Raw genomic sequence first — 21183 nt, forward strand, 5'->3', positions numbered from 1 at the left:
TGCTGTGAACCGTGCTTCATCGTTTTATTCCTGACACTTGGTTCACCATCTCACAATGCGTCCTTGGCTAGGAACAAAGTCCGCACGCAGGAGGAGAGGTGGGGGCGGGGGAGCTCTGTGCTGTCGTTCACTGAGACTCATTTAGGGCAAGCTGGGGAGGGCTGCACTCCAGGGGGATCTGGGGCACTAGTGTTTCGTTTTGTTGAAGCCAGGACTTCCAGGGTCCGGAAACAGCCTGCGCCTTTACAACCCTGACCTCTCATGGGCACGAGGATGTCTGGCTGGTGAGTGACAGGGCCTCCCTCTGAAGGATTGACTCCCGCTGATTCCCCGAGGTCAGGCAAGACACCAGGTGCATGTGAACAGGCCTGACCACACGTCTGTCCACCACATATCTGTCCACCATAGGCCTGTCTGCAGGCAGGTTATTCCAATCTAAGCCTGGCCGAGCACACCGCCCTGGGCCTCCAGCAGACCATAGCCCATTGTTTGTTTCTGCTTTCTTGTTAAGGCCCATACAAGCCCACCCCCAAATCCAGTCCCTGGCACAACCTCCAAACCCCGCAGAAAGGTCTGCGCCCCTCACTGGCAATCAACAGTCCTAGCCAGTTGAGGACCGAGTCTGGCCTATACCTTTTCTGTTCTTCTCCATTTTCCCAACAGCCAAAACCTGAGTCTGTTTGTTCGTTGGACACAAGTCACCTCAAACCCAAATGACCTCCTCTCCGGAGTTTTTATCTTTCATCTTTGACCCAGTGCTTGCTTTGGACTGTATTTTGATAAGTCGATCTTTGGCCAGGTTGAGACACACCTGAACTTCTCTTCTAGAAGGTGAAGTATGAGGTTGAATTTTCCCATCTAAAGCAGCTCAGTGTAATGCAAAGCAACAACCCACCGAACCTTCCCCAGGATGGCCGGCCGAGGCACCCCAGGGAAGCACCAAGCTCTCCACGAGCCGAGCCCTGCGGGGATGGACAGTCATTGGAATCAGTCTCAGGGAAAGTGAATTTCCTCCTTCCTCATTCTTGCTTCATTTCTCTCTCCCTCTCCCCCCCCCCCCCCGCTTATCCCCCTCTCCCCACCCCCCCACCCCACCCCCGCTATTGATGGGTAAGAAATTCCCTTGTGTCTATGTCTGCTTTCCTGATATTTTATTGCCGTAGGAACTTACATTATGTTTCCACTCAAATATTATATTTATTGCAAAATTCTGCAGCATTTTAAAAGAAAATGAATTGGTCCCCATTCTCACAATGCAAGCACACATTATTTCCCATGTCCTATACTTTTTTACTCTCTCTCTCTCTCTTCCTCTCTCTCTCTCCTTGGGGAAATGTGCCAACATATTTGTATCCTCAGCGATATTTAAACATTCAGTGTTGGTGACCAGCCCCAAGCCTTCATACGTGCTACACCAAGGGCTCTGACACTGAGCTAAACTTCAAACCTCTATAATCATTATATAGAAATACTTGATTGTTCTGATTGTTCTGAATAGGGCGATCAGGTCTGGCTGGCACCATCCTGGCCACGTGGTGGCTGGTGGGGTCAGGCATCTTGTCTTCATGGTGGGGGAGGGGAAGCCCCCACCTCCCAGGTGATGGGCGTGCCTGAGTCCCAGGAGGCACAGGTGGCCATTTGGCCGGTAGATTACTGAACCTGTTAGTCCAGTGCTGGGACCCTGCCCCCTGACCTGACCCTGTTTAGGTGTGGACCAGCTCAGGTACCCGATGCCCTGCCACATGTTCCTGTCTCTTGGTTGTTCTTAGTCAACACTGCGTCCCACCTCAGCTCTCCGTTGGAGCTGAGAAGCTTTGCTGTGTTACAAGGCGAGGAAACAGAAAAGCCACATTTTGAAACATCAAGTCTTGGAGTCCTTCTTGGAGTGTCAGCAGTCTGCAGGCAGCCAGTGGTTACAAAGGCCTGCAGCCCAGGGGGCCGATCTGGTGCTGGCAGTCTCCCACCTTCTGCGGTATTGTTTGTTCTTTCTTTCCTCTCTGGCCCTCATGGCTCAGTTTCCTAGCAGTGTGAAGCGTATTTATGGGCTTCAAGCCTTCATAACAATTGGGCTGCCTGTAGACTGTGAGCGCTCCAATGAAGACTCCAAGGTTTGACTTCTCAAAATGTGGCTTCTCTGTTTTCTCACCTTACAACAGGTTTACCAATTGCCTTTTTAAAATGTGACAGTATCTCTTTTCCAAATTGCATAATACTTACAAAGGAGCCTAATGTGCATCCGCACACCCTCCCACATACCCCACTGTAATTCCTCAAACTGAAGATAACCATCATTCACCGTTATTCCCTACAGTGTCATCAACCTAAATAGATAAGAGGTGGGCATCATAGAGCATATATAGGCCTGGGGATGTAATGGGTAACGTTGAATATATATGAACACGTATGGCTTCTATGTACCCTAGGGCCCTGACCTCTGCTCTTACTCAGTGTCTCTTTCCATAGGAGAGGTATAGAGTAAGGATTGTTATCTGCACAGCAAAGGCTATAATTCATCTTCACCTGCATGGTATTCAGTGCCAGTGCTGTGGTCTGGAAGCGAGCCAGGCAGAAACTAGGCTTGTGGACGAGCCACCACACTGAGAGGGGGCTGCCCCGGCTGCACCAGGAATGCTTGCAGCCCGCAGTGAGGTGTGTGCAGAGCCTGAGCAGTGAGGTGTGTGCAGAGCCTGAGAGGGCAGGAGGAGGAGGGAGCCAGGACCAGGGGCCGGAAGGTGTCTGGAAGAGGGAGGAGGAGAGCTGCAGAAAGGCCGGGAGTAAACACGGGAGGACCATGCAGGCTTTCTAAGTGGTTTCCAGGTTTAGGCTTCACCCTGAAGGCAGTAATGGCTCCTGAAGGGTATGGAGGCAGAAAGTTCCAGAGTCCAGGACGCAGGGTACAGGGCCCTGGGAGTGTTGTACCAGAACTGGGTGGTGAGAAACAGAGAAGCCACATTTTGAGAAGTCACACTGGGAGCCCCTGTGGGGAGCGGGCTGGGCAGGCAGAGTCCTGTCTGAGAGACCTGCAGCCCGGGATCAAGCTTTAACAAAGATAAAAAACCACATGCTTGAGGGAGACCAAGCCTTAAACAAATACAGACCATATATGGGAGGACGCAGGTGCGCGCAGAACTTTCCATGGAAGGAAGTAGTGCAGCACTCAGCTTGAACAGTCCACACAGGGGTTGGTTAGGCCTTGAATTTTCCCTGTAGGGAGATACTCAGAGGCCAGCGACTCAGACCATTTATGGAGACAATCAAGGCAGAATCAGAATCAGACCACTCAGGGGAAGTCAAAGGTTAGCACAGGCTCTCCCAAGGCTTCCCAGCAGGTCATCTGCACTCCTGTGAATGGCCTCTCTCACCTGGGCTTTTCAGGGCTGGGTGGGAAGGCTGCTCCTCCAGCAAGTCTAAGGACCAGGCACCTTGCTTAGAGCGGCTGCTTACTCCAAGCGCTGCCTGCCTGTGTGACGCACTGGCTGGTACAGGCAGAAGTGGTGTCTGTAGAGGCTGAGGAGGGAAGGGACGCGGTGGGGAGCCCAGTCTGAAAGAACGGCAGCTTTGTAGGTCAGGCCACCAAGATGTGGCTCATCTTCCTCTGGGACTGGAAAACTGAGTTTGGTTTGGCAGCCAACGAAAGGCTGGTCAAGTTGCCTGGGATCCACTGTGGGGCAAAGCCCAGGCGGGTGAGCAGGCGGACAGCTGCACCGGAGAGTGAGTGTCTGCCACACACTCCTGGAGATCCGCCTGGGTTCCGTGGACTCAGCTCTGTGGCCTCCCTGGACAGTGAGGAGGCTCTTGGTCCCTTCTTCCAGGAGCCCTGGCGCGGGGCTGTCTCCTGTAGACAGACATGAGCTGCTTCCAGGGTTTAGACGTGGACAGCTACCTGCCCGGACCCTGAATGAACAGGACTTGTGTCGAATTGGCTGGCCCTGCCTGGCAGGGGCTTTCCACCTGAACACTGTAGAAACCGCATTTTCACTGGATAGTGGAGGGATTGAGGTAAAAAGAAGTGTATGCTGCACAAAGATGAATACATGCAGGAGTGGGGGTGTGTGTGTCTGTTTGCGCACACACACATGCACGTGCTGCGTGTGAGCAGAGTGGTGAGTGTATCTGTGCCCTTGGAGACTTGAGAAGCAGAAAGGACCCCCAGCTCCTGTTCCAGTGTGGAATATTTCCCCCAAGGAAATGTGAGAAAGCACCTTGAAGAAATGCTACATTTAAGGCTGAGACAGAAGGAATGAAGATAAGCCCGGGACATCTTTCTGCAGAAAATACCTTTGTGTACAAAGAAGGGCCTTCGAGTCGGGGCATAGATCCTGCAGGAAGGAGCTGCCAAAGCTCAGGCCTGGAACAAGGCAAGCCTCCTCATAGACAGATAAATAATATCAAACTGCAACTAGAGAATAAAACTCCTATTCAGTCCTTCAGGCGTGCTTAAATAATTGCCCAAACAAATAACAGGATAAAGAAGAGGGGATTGCTCTGCCTCATAGAACCCAGTTATTAAACACAGAAGGAATGGGGGAAATTAAAATCACCGTGAGCCCGGCATCATGGCTCACGCCTGTCATCCTAGCTACTCAGGAGGCTGAGATCTGATGATGGTGATTCAAAGCCAGCCGGGGCAGGAAAGTCCGTGAGACTCTCATCTCCAACGAACCACCAAAAAGCCTGAAGTGCAGCTGTGTCCCAAAGTGGTAAAACACCAGCTTTGAGTGAAAACGCTAGAGGACAGGGTTCAGGCCCGAGTTCCAGCCCCACTATGCACTTTCTGAATCTCTGTTTCTCTCTCATACTTACCTACACACAGAGCATTGTTAGATGAATAGGATATGGTAACGCCTCTGAAGGCAAGATCATAATGGAGATAAAGTCATTTAGTACATGTTTATTCTTTTTACACATTTTTATTGTTATTTTAAAGATGATGTGCGGAGGGGTTACAGTTAAATCAAGTCAGGTAAAGAACATGTTTCTTTTTTGATTGTCACCCTTTCTCTTGCTGTCTTCCAGTTTTTCCCTCCCAGCCCCACCCATAAGTTGAATAGTTTATTTTCAATATAGTGTCCAGTGTGTACCACTGCTGCATTTATTCGCCCTTGTACGTGTTCATTCCGAAGCAGAATAGCTGTCCAGTCACAAAGCCTCACACACAAGACGTGTGTCCATGCCAAATGGAAAGATAGTAACTGTTAGGAAAATGGAAGAGAATAGAAAAGGAATAGACCAGACTCAATTGTCAACTGTCTGGGACTGTTGATTGCCAGCGAGGGACACAGACCTTTCTGTGGGGTTTGGAGGTTGTGTCAGGGATTGGATTCGGGGGCCAGGTTTATATGAGGCTTAACAAGGAAACAAAGGAGTGAGAATCAGGCTGTAATGACTGTGGGGCTAGAGCCAGAGATTTTCTGGTAGGTCCAGAATGGAATGTCTGGCTTGGGGTGACGGGGACTTTCGTCCAGGCCTCCGTTAGAATCACCTGCCTGGGGTCAGGCATGTGTGTGGACCAGCCGGTTCGTGTGCTCCTGGTGACTTGTCTGAGCTGGAAGAATAAGGCAGGAGTCGATCCTTCAGAACTCAGCAGACATTCCTGGAAGAAATGACTTCTAATTAAGCTATCCAAGTTGGCATCACCATGAATGGGACGCGTGATGGGTCAAATAGGAAATGTGTCTGGAAATCGCAGGCTGAGAAGGATGAGCCTCCCTTTGGCAACATCTTACCAAGCATGTACAACTCCAGTCAAAAATCAGGAGAAAACATCAGCAGACCCCAAGTCAGGCCCATTCCACAGCCCCACACTCCAGTGCTCCATAAAAGAGCCCGGAGAACGAGAGGCAAGGCACCGCCGCGCCCGTGGAGACAGGAGGCAGCAAGGACCAGGAGGGTCCCGTGAAGGGACCCTGGATGAGACCGCGAATCTTGGATTAAAAAAAAGAATAGGCCCAGTGCGAGAAAGGTCTGGAGTGTAACAGTGTTTTTCTAGCAGCGTTAAATTCTTGTCTCTGTATTCGGGTATTGTACGATCCTTCATTAGAGGACACGAACGAGGCATGTCTAGGAACCTGGTACCGACATTCAAAGACACGAGGTTCAAAGTCCGCATTTTTTCATCTGTCATCTCTCTAGTCTGACAGGGAACACAAGACCTTGAAAGCTGTGGGAGTGGTTGGTCCCCTCCCTCTCAATCCCTACCGGAAGTCACCAAATAAAAGCAGCTTGCAAGCCCTTCCCAGCCAGCCCGAGGAGCTGAACCAAGAGAGACGCCACCCGCACATTAATCCGGTTAGTACTGCCTTTCACAATCTTCATAGATGGTTTCCAGCTTGCTTCACCAGGAAAACATTTCCAGGGTGGTATATTGGCTTGAGGATGTTATGTTTTTATTGTTCTTTGCCTGCTCTGGAAACAATTCAAACATTGTCGATTTACGTCTTTCAGGAAAAATAAGAACCAAGATTGGGGGAAAATGAGGGCAGCAGGTATTGAGTTACTGTCAGCAATCTGAGAGCCGCGGCATGGGGGCTGTCGGAGCTGACATGGAGTTGGGCTGTGGATTAAAATAATTGATTAGTGTGTTTTGTACGGGATTTGACACACAATTATACTGGACTTAAATTGGATATGGTCACCCCTTTGGGGTTGAAAATCACATGCTATCGGCTTGAACACTAGTCATCTCTGCCTGCCAATCATGAAAGTTTTAGCTGCCATAATTGGTTTCACAGGTAATTGGTTATCTTCCTATTAGTCTGATTTGGAGACCATAATGCAAGCCATTTCTACTCTCAATTCCTTTACTTCTTTCTTCCCTCTTTCCCTCCCTTCCTTCCTCTCCCCTTCTTCTCTTGATCTTCCTCCTCCTCCTCCTTCTGCCCCTTCCTTCAGTGTTGCTGAGTTCAAAGGGAGGAAAGGGCAAAGGTCCTACAGTTGAAAGGAAATCTGCAAACAGAGATTGTAGAGTAGGGGAACAAATGGACCTCTACCTTTTAGGTAAACTTAAGAAATGCAATGCCATTCTCTAGAAATGTGTTCCCAGTTCTGAAAAGAATTTGCCAGTATCATTAATTTGCCACATTTAATATTTCCTGTGCTACCCTGCTACCAAAGTACTCACAGAAATGGTTTTTGACCAATTTGTATGTATTATGCAGGAGATTTCCACTGCTTCTATGATTCTGGAAGGGATTATAATTAGTTTTTTATTATGGAAGGGATTTTAATTAGTTTTTTTAACATTTTGCTTCTATGATCTTCACTTATTACTTAATTGCTATGCATTAGCTATTCTTTTTTTTTCATTATTTAGAGAATACTTTATTAGTTTCTGTAATCAAACCCACGTAGATAAGACCTTACATATTTAATACAGTGCGTTTACCCCTGTACAGCATTAGCTATTCTTAAGTACTTAAAATATGAAGCCTTTGAACTGTCAAGCTTATGATATCTACAGAGTGGACTAAACGTCACAGAACGTACTACGCTCTTAAAAGAATGTGTGAATTCTTTGCTTCCCATAAACTCACAATTATAGCATGTAGGAGGATGGGCTGCCAGAAAAATATGTGTTGCAAGAAGGGAAACTTCAGTGATGAAAACAGCTTGAATATATTAGAACTGAGTTCATGTGTTGTCAGAAACTAGCAAGCTGGCAGTCACTCTCCCGTTCTCAGAGGCCGGGTAGTCCAGTTCGCACAGGCCCTCTAGCTCTGTAACTTGGGAGCGCCTGGAGGAAGAGCTAGACCCATCAGCCAGCGCGTACTTAACTTGATGATGTTCGTAAGTCACCAAGTGCTACGTGGCAGCATGGCCATGAGAAGTGACATAGAATAGTGTCTCCCTTGCTTGACAATGACTCTGGGGCTTCCTCAACATACAGCCCCTCTGGCCTGCTGCTGAGCCCACTGGGCTCTGTGTGCAGCTTCTCCTGGACGCCTCCTGAGCTGGTCTCCCCGGCAGCTTGAACAGAGCTGTGGTTCCCAGCCAAGGGAGCGTTTGCTTCCCAGAGTGCAATGTGGCAAATCTACAGGTGGCCTTGGTCGTCATGATTGGGGGCGGCAGGGAGGAGGGGAGAGGGCCCAGCACGGCAGCATGGGGATGGCTTAGCAGAGGTACTGCAGTGCTCAGGGGGACCCCCACAACACAGACCTGCCTGGCCCCCCAGATCATCACAATGGAAAAGCAGTGGGAGAGGGCAACAGGAGTCGTGCAACTTGCTTTGCAGGACCCTGTCAGGTGTGGAACAGAGTTTTGTGAGTACAGAGAAAAAATCGGCACTTCCTCCCCACCCGGGGGGCGGAGTTAAGCGTGGGTTCCAGCCCGGGTACCTCTGTTCCCATCCTCTAACTGAGGATGGATGGCCACCTAAGACTGGGTCTGTGCAATGTCAAGATGGCGGCCATCGTGGATGAGCATTCGGGCCAAGAGAAGACCTTGCAGTGCGTCCTCTGTGCTCTCCATGAAGAAGGCCGATATTCCTTGTGTAGGGTTGGATCATTAGCCACAATCCCAAAGTACTTCTCACTTCTCAGTACTCATCTGTTCATTTGTACCCATTCAGGGAAACCAAGAGGCTGCTAACATGGCAGAGAAGCCTGTGCTCCACTACTTCAACGCCCGGGGTAAGATGGAGTCTATCCGCTGGCTCCTGGCTGCCGCTGGGGTGGAGGTACGTTCTGGGTTGGGTCATCCTCGGCTGGACTTCAAATGGACCTTCGCAAAATACTTTCATAAGCCAGGAGGTTTCTATACTAGATAACCTGGGCGTAACTGTATCTGAAGTAAAATAATTTCTAGTTAATCAGAAAGTAGACAGATTGCACCAGATGAAGCTTCCAGCAATGGATCCACCATGCATCACATAGTTGATTAAAAGTTGTGTGTGTGTGTGTGTGTGTGTGTGTGCACATGTGCACACGCCCGTTGCGTTTGCTAGGCAGGTGCTCAACCACTCGAGCTGCACTTCTATCCCTTTTTTGCCTTAGTTCTTTCTTTTCCTTTTCTTTTTCGTGTGTGTGTGTGTGTGTGTGTGTGTATGTGTGAGTTCAAGCTCGGGCTTGAACTCGGCCTGGATGCTATCCCTGGGCTTTTTCGCTCAAGGCTAGTGCTCTACCACTTGAGTCACAGCTCTACTTCCAGCTTTTTGCTGGTTAGTTGCAGGTAGGAGTCTCATGGACTTTCTTGCTTAGGCTGTCTTTGAACCTGATCCTCAGATCTCAGTCTCCTGTGTAGCTAGGATGACAGGCATAAGCCACTGGCACCTGACTGTGTTGGTTGTTTTTTGTTGTTGTTTTTTGGGTATTTTTTTTGTCAGTTGTGGGGCTTGAACTCTGGGCCTGGACACTGTCCCTCAGCTTTTCAGCTCAAGGCTAGCGCTCTACCACTTGAGCCACAAAACCACTTCCGGTTTTCTGGTGGTTCATTGGAGATAAGAGCCTCATGAACTTTCCTGCCCAGGCTGGCTTTGAACTGCGATCCTCAGAGCTCAGCCTGCTGAGTAGCTAGGATGACAGGCGTGAGCCACCGGCGCCGGCCTGTCTTGGTGCTTGTGAGACTGGGTTTCCCTTTCTGCATGGGCTGCCCAGGCTGCCAGCCCTCTGCTTGTGCTTCTCCCATCACAGTGGTGACAGACTTGCACCACTACACCCAGGAACTGAGTGAATCAGAGTCCATCAAATGGTATGCTCAGGCTCGCCTTGAACCGTGGACCTCTGATCTCTACCACCCAAGCAGCATGCTTGAGCTATCATGCCCAGCTAAAAGATAATTTTAAGACAACTCTCATAATAACAATAGGTAGTACTTATATTGTCTTAAAGCAAACTATAAAATAGAATTTTAACCAGAAAGATAAATTATAAGATATAATTATAAACTTGAATATGGACTGGATATCAGGTAATATTAAAACATTACCATAATTTTTATGTGATTTTGTGTTTGATATACACTGAACTATTTATGATAAGAACATATGATAACTACATTCTTTAAACTATTATGACCAGAGTAAAAGGATGGACTGACAGATTAAACAAGATTAGCTTGAGGTGGTAATTATTGGGATTGGATATCTGATATAAAGATAGTCCTTCTAATTTATGTGGGCTTTTGTTTTACCTTAATATAAATTAAATATCAAAGTGAAAAACTAAGAACATAATCATGATTACATTTAAAATGAAAGCCACAGGTATGAGGGTGGATGAATACAAATTGTATTGATCAGTAATCACTTGTGAGGCACAGAGTTTTAGTGGCGTCTGTGATGGATCTGTGGATGCACAGTGAACACATAGTCAGGCCTTTTTGAAGATGCACACAAGTAAAGGAAGGAAGGCATGGAGGAGCTCAGGAAACAAGCACTTCACAAGTGACCAGCTCTTGAACAGGAAGTGCTGGTGGCTTCCTGTGAGTCTGGGGGGTGCTGCCCTCTGCAGGCAGCAGAGGGAAACACTTGTCGTGAGTCATGGGCCATGGCGGCAATCTTGTCCCTGGGGTTGTAGAAGAAAAGGGAGTTAAGGTGAAGTCATGGCCTGTGACTGGACCTGCAGCCTGCTCTCCTGGTCTCACAGCCGCATCTTCACTACGCATTGCAGAGACACGTTATTCCTTCATGAGCGCACAGGGCTTTAGCTCAATCTTTTCCTACACCAAAGGCACACAATGTGCAAATAAGGTAGTGCCAATCCATTTAAGTTATGGGGGGAAAGGACTGATGTGTATTACATGACCAGTCATAGGGTGGGGGAGTTTGGATGATCCTTGAGCCATGTCTTATCACATGATGAGGACACCAATGATTCTGACCTATTGTCATTGGAGATAAAGGCTTTCCAGGCCTTCTAAAATCTCGGGGTCAAAGGATTTCCAAATCTCCACCATTGTGGGACATCTCTCCCAGATCAAAACCTAGCCCTGGCTAGGTCAGGGTACTTAAACTGCCACACTCAGATCTCCTACCAGGAAAGGATCGCTCAAGTTTAAGAGACCATGAAATCCTGGAAAGACCTAACATGAACTTATTTACTTCTTCTGCTTGCAGTTTGAAGAAGAGTTTATAGCATCTCCTGAAGACATGGCAAAGTTAAAAACTGGTAAGCCTAAGTTTCCTCTGTCCCTGATCAGGTTATCGGGGAAAGGCAGTCATCCGAGGCAAGGGCAGCATGTCAGTACCATGATGTTGGGGAGAGGCCAGGAGGGGAAATGTGGGGGTTGGGGCTTCTGGTACACCAGACAACTCGGTCAGTGCGAGGAAGGACTGAACCGCTCCAAGTGCCCCCAGGACCCTGTGAGTGCCTCCTGTGCCAGTGAGCTCAGAGAGCTCAAGAGCCACAGTGCCGTTCACTCAGACATGCACAGTGACAGACACGGAATCACGGGAGGAGCGCGACGCGGGGCAGACCCCTCTGCGTTCTCACTCATGGTTTGTGATGAGTGAGCCCAGCAGTGCAAGGGCGGAGGCGTGCACAGAGAAAGCGTGAACCGCCACAGAGAAAGCTCTCTCAGAAGCCACTGTCAGCACAGTGAACACCAGGAGACTTCCTGTGGAAACTCCCACCTCAGGTGAAGTTCACCCTAAGATGGCAAAATGGAGTCTTTGAAATGCAGTTGGTAGGGGTCATGTGATAAGATATGCGTAATTCTGAGGGTCAATCTGATTCAGGTAAGGTATATGCAGTGTGTGAAACAGCACCATGAAATTCTTTGTACAGTCAACATACACCTTAAGAAACAAATGGCACGTGTTGTGAACCAGGCATGTCCTGGGGACTAGTAGAGGGGTGAGGGCAAATAGGGAGGTGTGGGAGGGTGAGTAGGGTTGAGATACTTCATGTACATGTGTGGGAAAGGAACAGTGTGGCTCGTTAAGATCGGTTTGGGTTGGGAAGGGGAGGATGAAGACATTGGGTGCAAGTTTAGACATGTCAAAGTGAACCCCTTCATCCAAAGATAAAGATGCATAAAGATGAATTAAACCCCCAAACCACAGAATTGCTCATCTGTATCTGCTTAGGACATCAATGAAATGAAAAGGGCCAAAGGATGATGGATAAGAAAACGCAGAAACAAAACATGGAAAACAAAATTCTAGTTCATGTGAAAGATTGTAGACAACCATCTTTTACCCTTTGGGATCTTCAGCCATTTCAGCAAACATTTTCTTGTGGTATCACAGAAGTGTGACTGTTCTTTTTTTCCTTTTCTCTCAAAAGATGAGCGATTCATGTTCCAGCAGGTGCCCATGGTGGAGATGGACGGCATGAAGCTGGTGCAGTCCAGAGCCATTCTCAACTACATCGCCACCAAATACAACCTCTACGGGAAAGATGCAAAGGAGAGAGTCCTGTACGGCGAGCTTCCTGATCTTACATCCTTTGATAGCCCAGGGAGGGGTTAGGTGCTTTATACCAGCGTCAGGCTGGTCTGAGCATACACACTGAGATGACTCTGGCAGACTCCTCTAGGATAGATAGAGAGTTAGACAGAGAGATGGATATCTCTTGATAGGCTGTTCTAAATAAATAATGCTGGCACCTAAAGAATGTAAGGAAACACCAGAAGAATTGAGTAGCATTCACTGAAGGCAAATGACGTTGCAAACACCTGACATTGTCCTGCCTTGGTCTTTAAACTGAAATCTCTACTGAAACACATTTGAATATTGGGATTTTCTCCCCTTTCAGGATTGATATGTATACAGAAGGCATGACAGATTTGAATGAAATGTTTATTCTTCTGCCAATGGCTTCTAAGGAAGAAAAACCTGACAAGATTGCTACGATAAAAGACAAGACAAAGAATCGCTACTTGCCTGCCTTTGAAAAAGTAAGTGCAGTTGTTGGAGTTGGGGACACAGACTTCCGAGGACAAGAGGGAAACCGTGACTGGGCTTTGCTGGGGTATTGGCCTCCACTTCCAGGGAGGCTTCCTGAAGCCCCGTGCAGCACCTGGGTCTACAAATCATTTAGAGAAGTGGACCACTAGGAAGCACTGGAAAGTTCTGCCATAAAGTTTCACTTTATGACATCCCAGTGTAGTGTTCAGGGTTTGACAGAGTGCTGACTACATCTGGCTCTAACTAGACCTGATCTGTAGAAGACTGGACCAATCTATGGGGTGGACTGGATCCTGCAGAACAACATGGATGGGAACTCAAGAGCCAAGCAATGACAATCACACAACAGAAAATACTTGGGCAGCTTGGACAGGGAGGGAGGCAGGCAGAAGCTGCGGGTCAGGGGAATACAGCAGTGCTCCAAGAAAGAGTACACAGATGGGTAGAGGGGGAAGACGGCGTGTTTAATGGGTCAGGATTTCGAGGTGAGCAAAAAAAACCATACAATCAAAGGAAATAAAGACTGACACTGTGGTGTGTGTGTGTGTGTGTGTGTGTGTGTGTGTGTGTGTGTGTGTGTGTGTGTGTGTGTATGCGCATGTGCGCACGTGCATGCATGCATGAGCTCACATTCTGACTCGTCCAATTCTGCAGGTGTTGAAGAGCCACGGACAAGACTACCTGGTCGGCAACAGGCTGAGCAGGGCTGACATCCTCATGGTGGAACTTCTCTACTACATTGAGGAGCTGGACGCCAGCCTTCTGGATGGCTTCCCTCTGTTGCAGGTGAGGCATTCCAGAGCCTTCCAGAGCATTCCAGTGCCCTCAGGCGGCAGCCCCACGCCTCCCTCCAAGAATACCATAGTTACAGCCACATGCGAAGGCCCATCAGCCAACTTTTGCTAGGATTCCAAGTTGGATTGGAGCCATAGAAATAATTTTTTCTGCCAGGAAACAAGAGGGAGTTGCGACCCCCAGAAGAATGGTTGCCTCTTCTGATAAGAAGGAACCAGGGCCACGCACCCTTCTGTGTGGACCATGTTCTGTTATGGGCATAGCCCTGACCGCCCTGGGATTTCTTCTGTCCCGTGTGTTCTTGTGTGTTCACACTCAGGTCATCTGAGCAAGTCTCTTCCGCTCTGGTTCTCGTCCCTTGGCATTGCACACATTCTCCGTAGCCTGCTACCACACACACAGTCCCTCACCCCAACAACCCCAACTTACCTCTCCATGGGAAAGTGTCTGTGTGTGGTTAGACTCGTAACATTGGATTCTCATTTCCAACTTTATTTTCCCATGTCTCATGTCTTTGTGTTTTCCTCTTCTTTCTTCTTCCTAATCCTTCTCCTCCTTCTTCCTCATCTTTCTCTCCTTCTCCTCCTTTGTCTTCCTTTTCTCCTCCCTCTTCTCTTCCTCTTCTTTTTTTTCTTCCTTCATCACCTCCTCATTTCTTCTTCTTCTTCTTCTTCTTCTTCTTCTTCTTCTTCTTCTTCTTCTTCTTCTTCTTCTTCTTCTTCTTCTTCTTCTCCTCCTCCTCCTCCTCCTCCTCCTCCTCCTCCTCCTCCTCCTCCTCCTCCTCCTCCTCCTCCTCCTCCTCCTCTTCTTCTTCTTCTTCTTCTTCTCTCCTCTTTTTTTACTTTGTGTTGTTACTATGACTTGAATTCAGGGGCTTACTCTCTCACTCAGCTTTTTTGCTCATAGCTGACACTCTACTTCTTGAGCCAAATCTCCACCTCCTGCCTTTTTGGTGGTTATTAGAAAGAAGAGCCTTATGGATTTCTCTGCCTGGGATGACTCAGATCTCAGCCTCTTGAGTATCTAGGATTATAGTCATGAACTACTAGGGTATGGCTTTTGTCTCCTTTAATACCTGAAAGATACAGCATGTTCTTGCTTTAGACAGGAAAATGAATCCACCAGGTTTAAGTCTGAGGGAACAGTGAAGACTGAGCAGAATGAAGTCTCAGTAGAGGTCTTTGAGGATGGTGCTGTTGAGCTCTGTGTTCTGGCTCTTATGTTCCCTGTCCCTGGGACTCTGTTCCCAGCCTCCTCCTTGAACTGGGCTTGGTCCAAGATGGCTTCGGATTCCTGGGAGGTGCTCATCCCTGGGTGGACTGTGGGCTCCTCTCTGAGGCTCTGCTTTCTGTGTTGCAGGCCTTGAAGACCAGGATCAGCAACCTCCCCAACGTGAAGAAGTTCCTGCAGCCCGGCAGCCAGAGAAAGCCTCCCCTTGATGAGAAAGTTCTAGAAGAAGCAAGGAAGACCTTCAAATTGTAATAAAGATGACATTGGCGAGACGTGGGCATATGAAACATCTGATGTTTTGCAATGTTGATGTATTTCATGTAAATGTTGAGTCTGTTTATAGGAGATAATAAAATTTACAAATGTTCTGTTGACCTAACATCACAGAGTGTGAGCTTCCATGCCTAGCCTGGTATAGAAAGAGAAGACACAATAAATACATTAAAAAGATTAGTGCAAACAAGACAAAGAAATATACTGAAATCTAAGTCAAGATACCTCCAACAACAGAGAAAGGATGTCAAAATTAATGTTGAATAAAGTAAGAAGTTAATAAAAAAAACTGAATTTACTAAGTAGCAATTAAACAAATGGAAATGGAAAATACACAGATATAGTTAAACCTCAACAAGAAAAATGAACGGAAGTCAAGCAAGGTAAAAGGGAATTACAACCATGGTTTTAGCCAATTTATGCATTTGTATTCAGGTACTGATTTGTAATGTTTTGGGGTTGTGATATTTCCTTGTTTTGTCATAGTAGATGTACTGGCTCTGTTTCTCCATTGTAAATTTTCACATCTATTGGGAAAGATTTCTTACTTCCTTTCAGATGAGAGAGAATGGATGCAGAAACATGGTCCACAACTGAACAATAGATGAGATATTTGTGTGATGTAAGCTTCCTCCCCAGCAGGGCTGCAGACGACCAGAACTTCATTTCTAAGGAATAAGCTGGGTCCTTAACGACGGTTAAAATGACTGACATTAAAAACTAAGCAATAGAAGGGATTGGGATGGAAATAGGAAGGAAATAGATGGGGGGAAAGGAGAGGTAAAGGAACTTACAGTGTGTGCGGGTAGAGCAAGATTATTACAGTGAAATACAGAATGCTTGGGGAATTAGGAAACACACGAAGAGTAGTCTTACACCAAACATAGACATAACGAGCAAACCAAGCTGCTCTGTCTTTCTTGCTGACCAGGTGTGAGTACAGTCTGGACGCTTCTGAGTGTTGGTGCTTTCCCACCTTTGACCTTCCAATATCTGCACGTTTCTTTTTTTCTTCTTCTTCTTTTTATTTTTTCGGGTCCAGTCATGGGGCCTGAACTCTGGGCCTGGGCGCTGTCCCTCAGCTCTTCAGCTCAAGGCTAGCGCTCTCCCACTTGAGCCACAGCACCACGTCTGGCTTTTTTCTTTTTGCTTATGTGGAGCTGAGGAATTGAACCCAGGGCCTCATGCATGCAAGGCAAGCGCTCTACCACTGAGCCACCTTCCCAGCCCCTATCTGCGTGTTTCTATCGCCTCAAGTCCTGTATTGGGGTGCAGCGGGGGGCTGCTCTGCCATGGCTGGTCCAAGCTCTGGCCGGGTCAGCTGGGGCCGGCCCTGGGGAGGGGCAGCATCTCCCCACTGGGCTGCTCCACTGGGTTCTGATGCAGATGACTTTGAGGGTCAAGGTCATGGTCTCCAAGCAGAGCTGTGGGTCAGGAAGCTCTCCCCTGCCCTGGCCACACGCCCTGCACCCTCACAGGGAAGCTGGTGACTGCTCCAATCTGTCTGTGGTGAGGGGGGCTGTGGTTCAGGTCTCTGAAGACGAAGCTCCAGTCCAGGGTCAGAAGGGCCGAGGATGGTGGAGTCACAGCTCAGAACAGGATGCATGCTGCGTTGATACTCGGCGCTGTGCCCTTCAGACAGGCCCTGTGACCTTCAGGCCGTGGACCCATTGCAGACACACTGATCCCCAGTGGCCCACGTGACCTCCTGAGCCTGGGTCTGTTTGTTTATTGGCTCAAATGGCCTCACAGCCACATGACTTCTTAGTTGAAGTTTTGCTTTTTTTCTCTGATCTAGTGCTTGCTTTGGAAGACACTTCTCATAGGTGGATCTTTACAAATTTAATAGTACTTCGGACCCTTCTTGGAACCCACTGTCATCCAACCAGACTAAAACTGAAGTGTGCTGAGCTGTGTGGGGCCACCCCGCTGGACAGTGCTCACAGAACCTGGCTTCTCTAGGTGGCCTTCCTAGTAAGGATGCAATATAGTGGGAGTGTTACAATCTCCTACAAACCGAACAAGGCAGCCAGATGGTTGAAACATCCCCAGAGCTGCTGTGTCCTGCCTGATTGGAAAATAGACATTTGGTCTGAGACCGTAGATAGTTCCTCCAAAAGGTAAACATGGAGTTCTCAACGATCAAGACATTCCACATGAAGAGGAGAGACGAAAACATGGCCTTTGTGAGGCTTGCACAGAAATGTTTTTCAATAGTATTTAAAAGAACTGTATTGATTGTAATTGTATAAATGTTTGTACCATGTAAGGGACTATGTTTGGTTTGGTCTTAAGAAATGTAAACATGGCCAGAATTGGGCAACAGTACCCGGAAATGTTTTCAGAAAGCTGTTCTGGTGTGAAATAGAAATACCTGGAAGAACTTCTAACAGTGGACATGAAAATGAGCCCATGTGTGCAAAAAGGAAGGGAAGGGAACTAGAATAAAACGGAGAGGCCGGGCCAGGCTTCCGTGTGGAGCCGCTAGCAAGCAGCGCCGTATCCAGGGAGACGCGCCATTTATACAGAAAACCAGGCACAGCAGAGAGTAAGCCTGGCTCTGTGTAAAGGTGGCGACACGCAATGTTTCTATCAAGTTCCCTCACACTGTGACTGACAGTCACTGACACCGTTGGACCTGTGTTTAGTGATGAGTGTAACAAAGATCTTAGATGTCTCTTGTCCTTAGGTTGTTCAAAGCAAAACCGAGTCGACTATGTAAGCAAAAGAGCTGTGTGACTGACTCCGAAGTCCCCCCTGCCCCGGCGGACAGACAAACCATCACCATGAATGTTCTTTTCTCTTACATTTCTAATAAAATCCAAAGAGGCATGTAACAGAGCGATTGCTTTTACCTTTCAGGATTGACATGTATTCAGAAGGTATCGCAGATCTGAATGAAATGATAATACATTACCCATACCTTCCACCCAAGGAGAAACATTCGAGTCTTGCCCAGATCAAAGAGAAAGCAAGAAACCGTTATTTCCCAGCCTTTGAAAAGGTAAATGAAAGACATCAACAGTAATACAGGTTTTAGTCTTAAGATGGTTTCTTCCACCTCAAGGTGGCTGGAACAAGAGTGTGACACAACACGTTTACTCGTCATTATTTTGGAGGGTGGGAAGGACAGGAGCGAGGCCTAGAAGATTCCATTCCCCGCGATGGCTTGCATCGGCTGCATAGATGGCTGACATTTGGCTGGGGCTTCTCACAGCAGATGGGCCACGGCTGTGTCCTGTGTCGAAGGCTGTGCCTGTGTCCATTTCATAAAGGCTAGAAGGACGTGTGAGCTCCACCACTGCACCAAGTCATCACCTGCCACCACCGTACTGAAGGTTACATGGCTGCATACCAGATTTAGGGACATGGAACATTTGGTCTAGGATAGATGGTCTTCCTGAGGCATTTCCATTTACAGAGGGTCTTTCTTCATATTAATTCAGCACCCATAACTCAAGGCATTTATAAAATCAAGCCATGAAGGATTTTACTTGTTATACCAAGCTGAGATCTTTTTCCAGAAAAAAAATTAATTTCCTGAAACTTAACCTAGAAGTCGGCTTTCCCGGCCATCGTTAGCACTTGGACAGTGGAAAAGGTTCCGGCCATAGCGCAGGTGAGATGAGATGGTATACACCATGAGGCTTCTACCCACGAGCGACGAGAGAAAAGCAACTAGCAGAAGGGGTTCCGGCACCATGAGCAGGAAGGCCTGAGACAGCTGCCCGTGAAGAGAATATTGCTGTGTCCAAGAACAGAGGGGAGGTGTCTGTCAGGGTGGAGGGATAGACGGACACAGATCAATGTCCTTATGATAATAAGAAAAGTATCCAATAGGAAGGAAATAAATGACACCATTATATACATAGTGGTAAAGGTTTCACTTGAAAGATTAAAGGAGAAGACTCCAGATCAAAACCTTCCTCATGAAAATTATGAGCCTGGAAGATAAGGTCTTAAGCAACTGAGGAGATTTACACATAAAAGACTGCTTGCTCATGTTCATGTACAGAAAGCTGTTATCATGTCCGTCCTGCACATATTCACTTGATTGATCTGTGGAAGAAGTGAAGAACTTAGCAGTTATCAGATCCTCATATTCACCCTCTTGAGAGTTGGGGTACCTGAAAGTTGAGGGTACATCATGTGATAAAGTTACTAGTAATTACAGTTGAAGTAATGTGCAGTGTGATCTCAAAAGTCCCATGCATGTGAATAAGGAATGTAAATGACAAAATAACATGGATGTGATTGATTGATTCATACTTCGATATGCATCTATAAGGTAGTTTCCTAAATATTATATGTAATTAATGATGCCATGTGTGTTTTTCTCTTTATTCTTACTCATTTCAATACTGCTGGCATTATCCTCAAATTTTGTTTTGCAAAATCCCACAGATCCAGACAAAGCTGAAATAAAGCTCTTTTTCCCACCAGCTCCAGATGGCAGAAGAAGCAGGCAGAGTTGGATTGAAGGGCTCAGGAAGAACTTGGGGCATCTGCCTTCCTCTGCATGTGTTCATGATCTGATGTCTCCAAATTCTGCAGGGTTAAAGAGCCATGGTCAAGACTACCTTGTTGGCAGCAGACTGAGCAAAGCTGACATTGACCTGGTGGAACTCATTTACCACGTGGAGGAGCCGGATGCCGGCATTATGACCAACTTCACCTTGCTCAAGGTGGGATTTTTTTCAGTCCTCAGAAAGGCAGCAGCCTACATTTCCCAGGAGGGATTCTAACTCCGAGGGGGGTTGGGGGTTGTGGCATCTGAGTTTGAGCCGTGTCCAGCCTTCACTCCTCAGAGATATGAAGGCGATGCGGTTATGCCAGGAAATGCCTAAGGGGTGTACGCCGGTCCAAGAAGCACATGTCACCTTCCGTCATGAGGACAACTCAGATTCCGTTGGCGTCTCTGGCTCTCTATCCCTTTGTGTGTTCCCTGTGGTTCCCCAGACCCTCGGTGTTCTGTCTTGGTGCATCGAGTCTATCTCAGTGTATCTCCTCTCTGATTTCTAGTGTCTCACGCCGTGCTGTTCCCTGCACCGCTGTCCACAGGCACACAGTCTCCTCATCAACAGCTTCCAACGCCATCTCTGAGTGGGAAAACCGCTTTTGCCTGCCACTAGCTAGCTTCTCGTGTTTTCTGTCTGCATTTCCGTCAGCGGTCCACTGATGGATGTTGGTTTCTTGGAGACGCCTCTGCATGGGTAGCTGGCAGACACACTGATGTTCCTTATGTTGTTCAAGAGCTGTGGAGCCACAGATTTCATGTGTAGGAAAGAAGGTAACGCTGAATGGAAATGAAGGCAGTCTGAAGGATATCGGCATGGAATATGACGCTGTATCCTTTTCTCTCTTTTCTTCTCTGTCATCCAACTTCTGTTTCAGACCGCAAAGTGGGCTAATGGAGGTACAAGACGGGCCTTGGTTTTAGTCAGGGATCACATTTCCTGAGTGGTAACTACTGGAGCTGCTCTCCAGCTTCCCTCTGAGTCTATAGTTCATGTATTACAAGCACTGAAAAGCAGAGTCAGCAACATGCCAACTATGAAGACGTTCCTGCAGCCCGGCAGCCAGAGGAAGCCCCCCGAGACTGAGAGGAGTGTAGAAGCAGCGAAGAAGATCTTCCTTAACTAAGCAAGGAGGGGCATCGAGCCGTACCCCCAGCCTCCGACCAGCCAGGAAGGGACGATCTGTTTGCCAAGCCTAGTGACGGAGCAGCTAGCAAATGTTTAAATATGGCGCATGCTAATGAAATAGTAAAACTGCCCTGGGCCTAAGAGTCTTTTTCTGACATGAAATTACACCTCCGATCCTGCTCCAATCTGTCTCTTGGAATTACAAATTGAATTAAAAGAGGAAAATGTAGAGTTATGTGGCTTAAGTCTTCAAAGCACCATCCTATAACTCTTGTCTTACAGGGAATCAAAGAATCAGGCACAGAATTTACACCTGACGTTCTCAAGAATGGAGATGGAACAAAACTTTCTTCTTTCACAATCAGCAATTTTATTAATAGTGAAGGTGGTTTTTCT

General features: G+C 47.6%; 1 protein-coding gene across 1 annotated transcript; it reads left to right on the forward strand.

Moving 5' to 3' along the window:
* The first annotated feature begins 6181 nt into the window (after nt 1-6181).
* LOC138823747 (glutathione S-transferase A3-like) lies at nt 6182-15248 on the forward strand. The gene is made up of 7 exons (XM_070017298.1): nt 6182-6288; nt 8567-8674; nt 11051-11102; nt 12222-12354; nt 12693-12834; nt 13499-13630; nt 14999-15248. Exons 2-7 carry the CDS (start codon nt 8588-8590, stop codon nt 15119-15121), a joined length of 669 nt encoding a protein of 222 aa, XP_069873399.1. The 5' UTR covers nt 6182-6288; nt 8567-8587; the 3' UTR covers nt 15122-15248.
* The last annotated feature ends 5935 nt before the right edge of the window (nt 15249-21183 follow it).

Source organism: Dipodomys merriami, unplaced genomic scaffold (assembly GCF_024711535.1).
Source record: "Dipodomys merriami isolate MVZ:Mamm:240054 unplaced genomic scaffold, mDipMer1.0.p SCAF_122, whole genome shotgun sequence".
NCBI lineage: Eukaryota > Metazoa > Chordata > Mammalia > Rodentia > Heteromyidae > Dipodomys > Dipodomys merriami.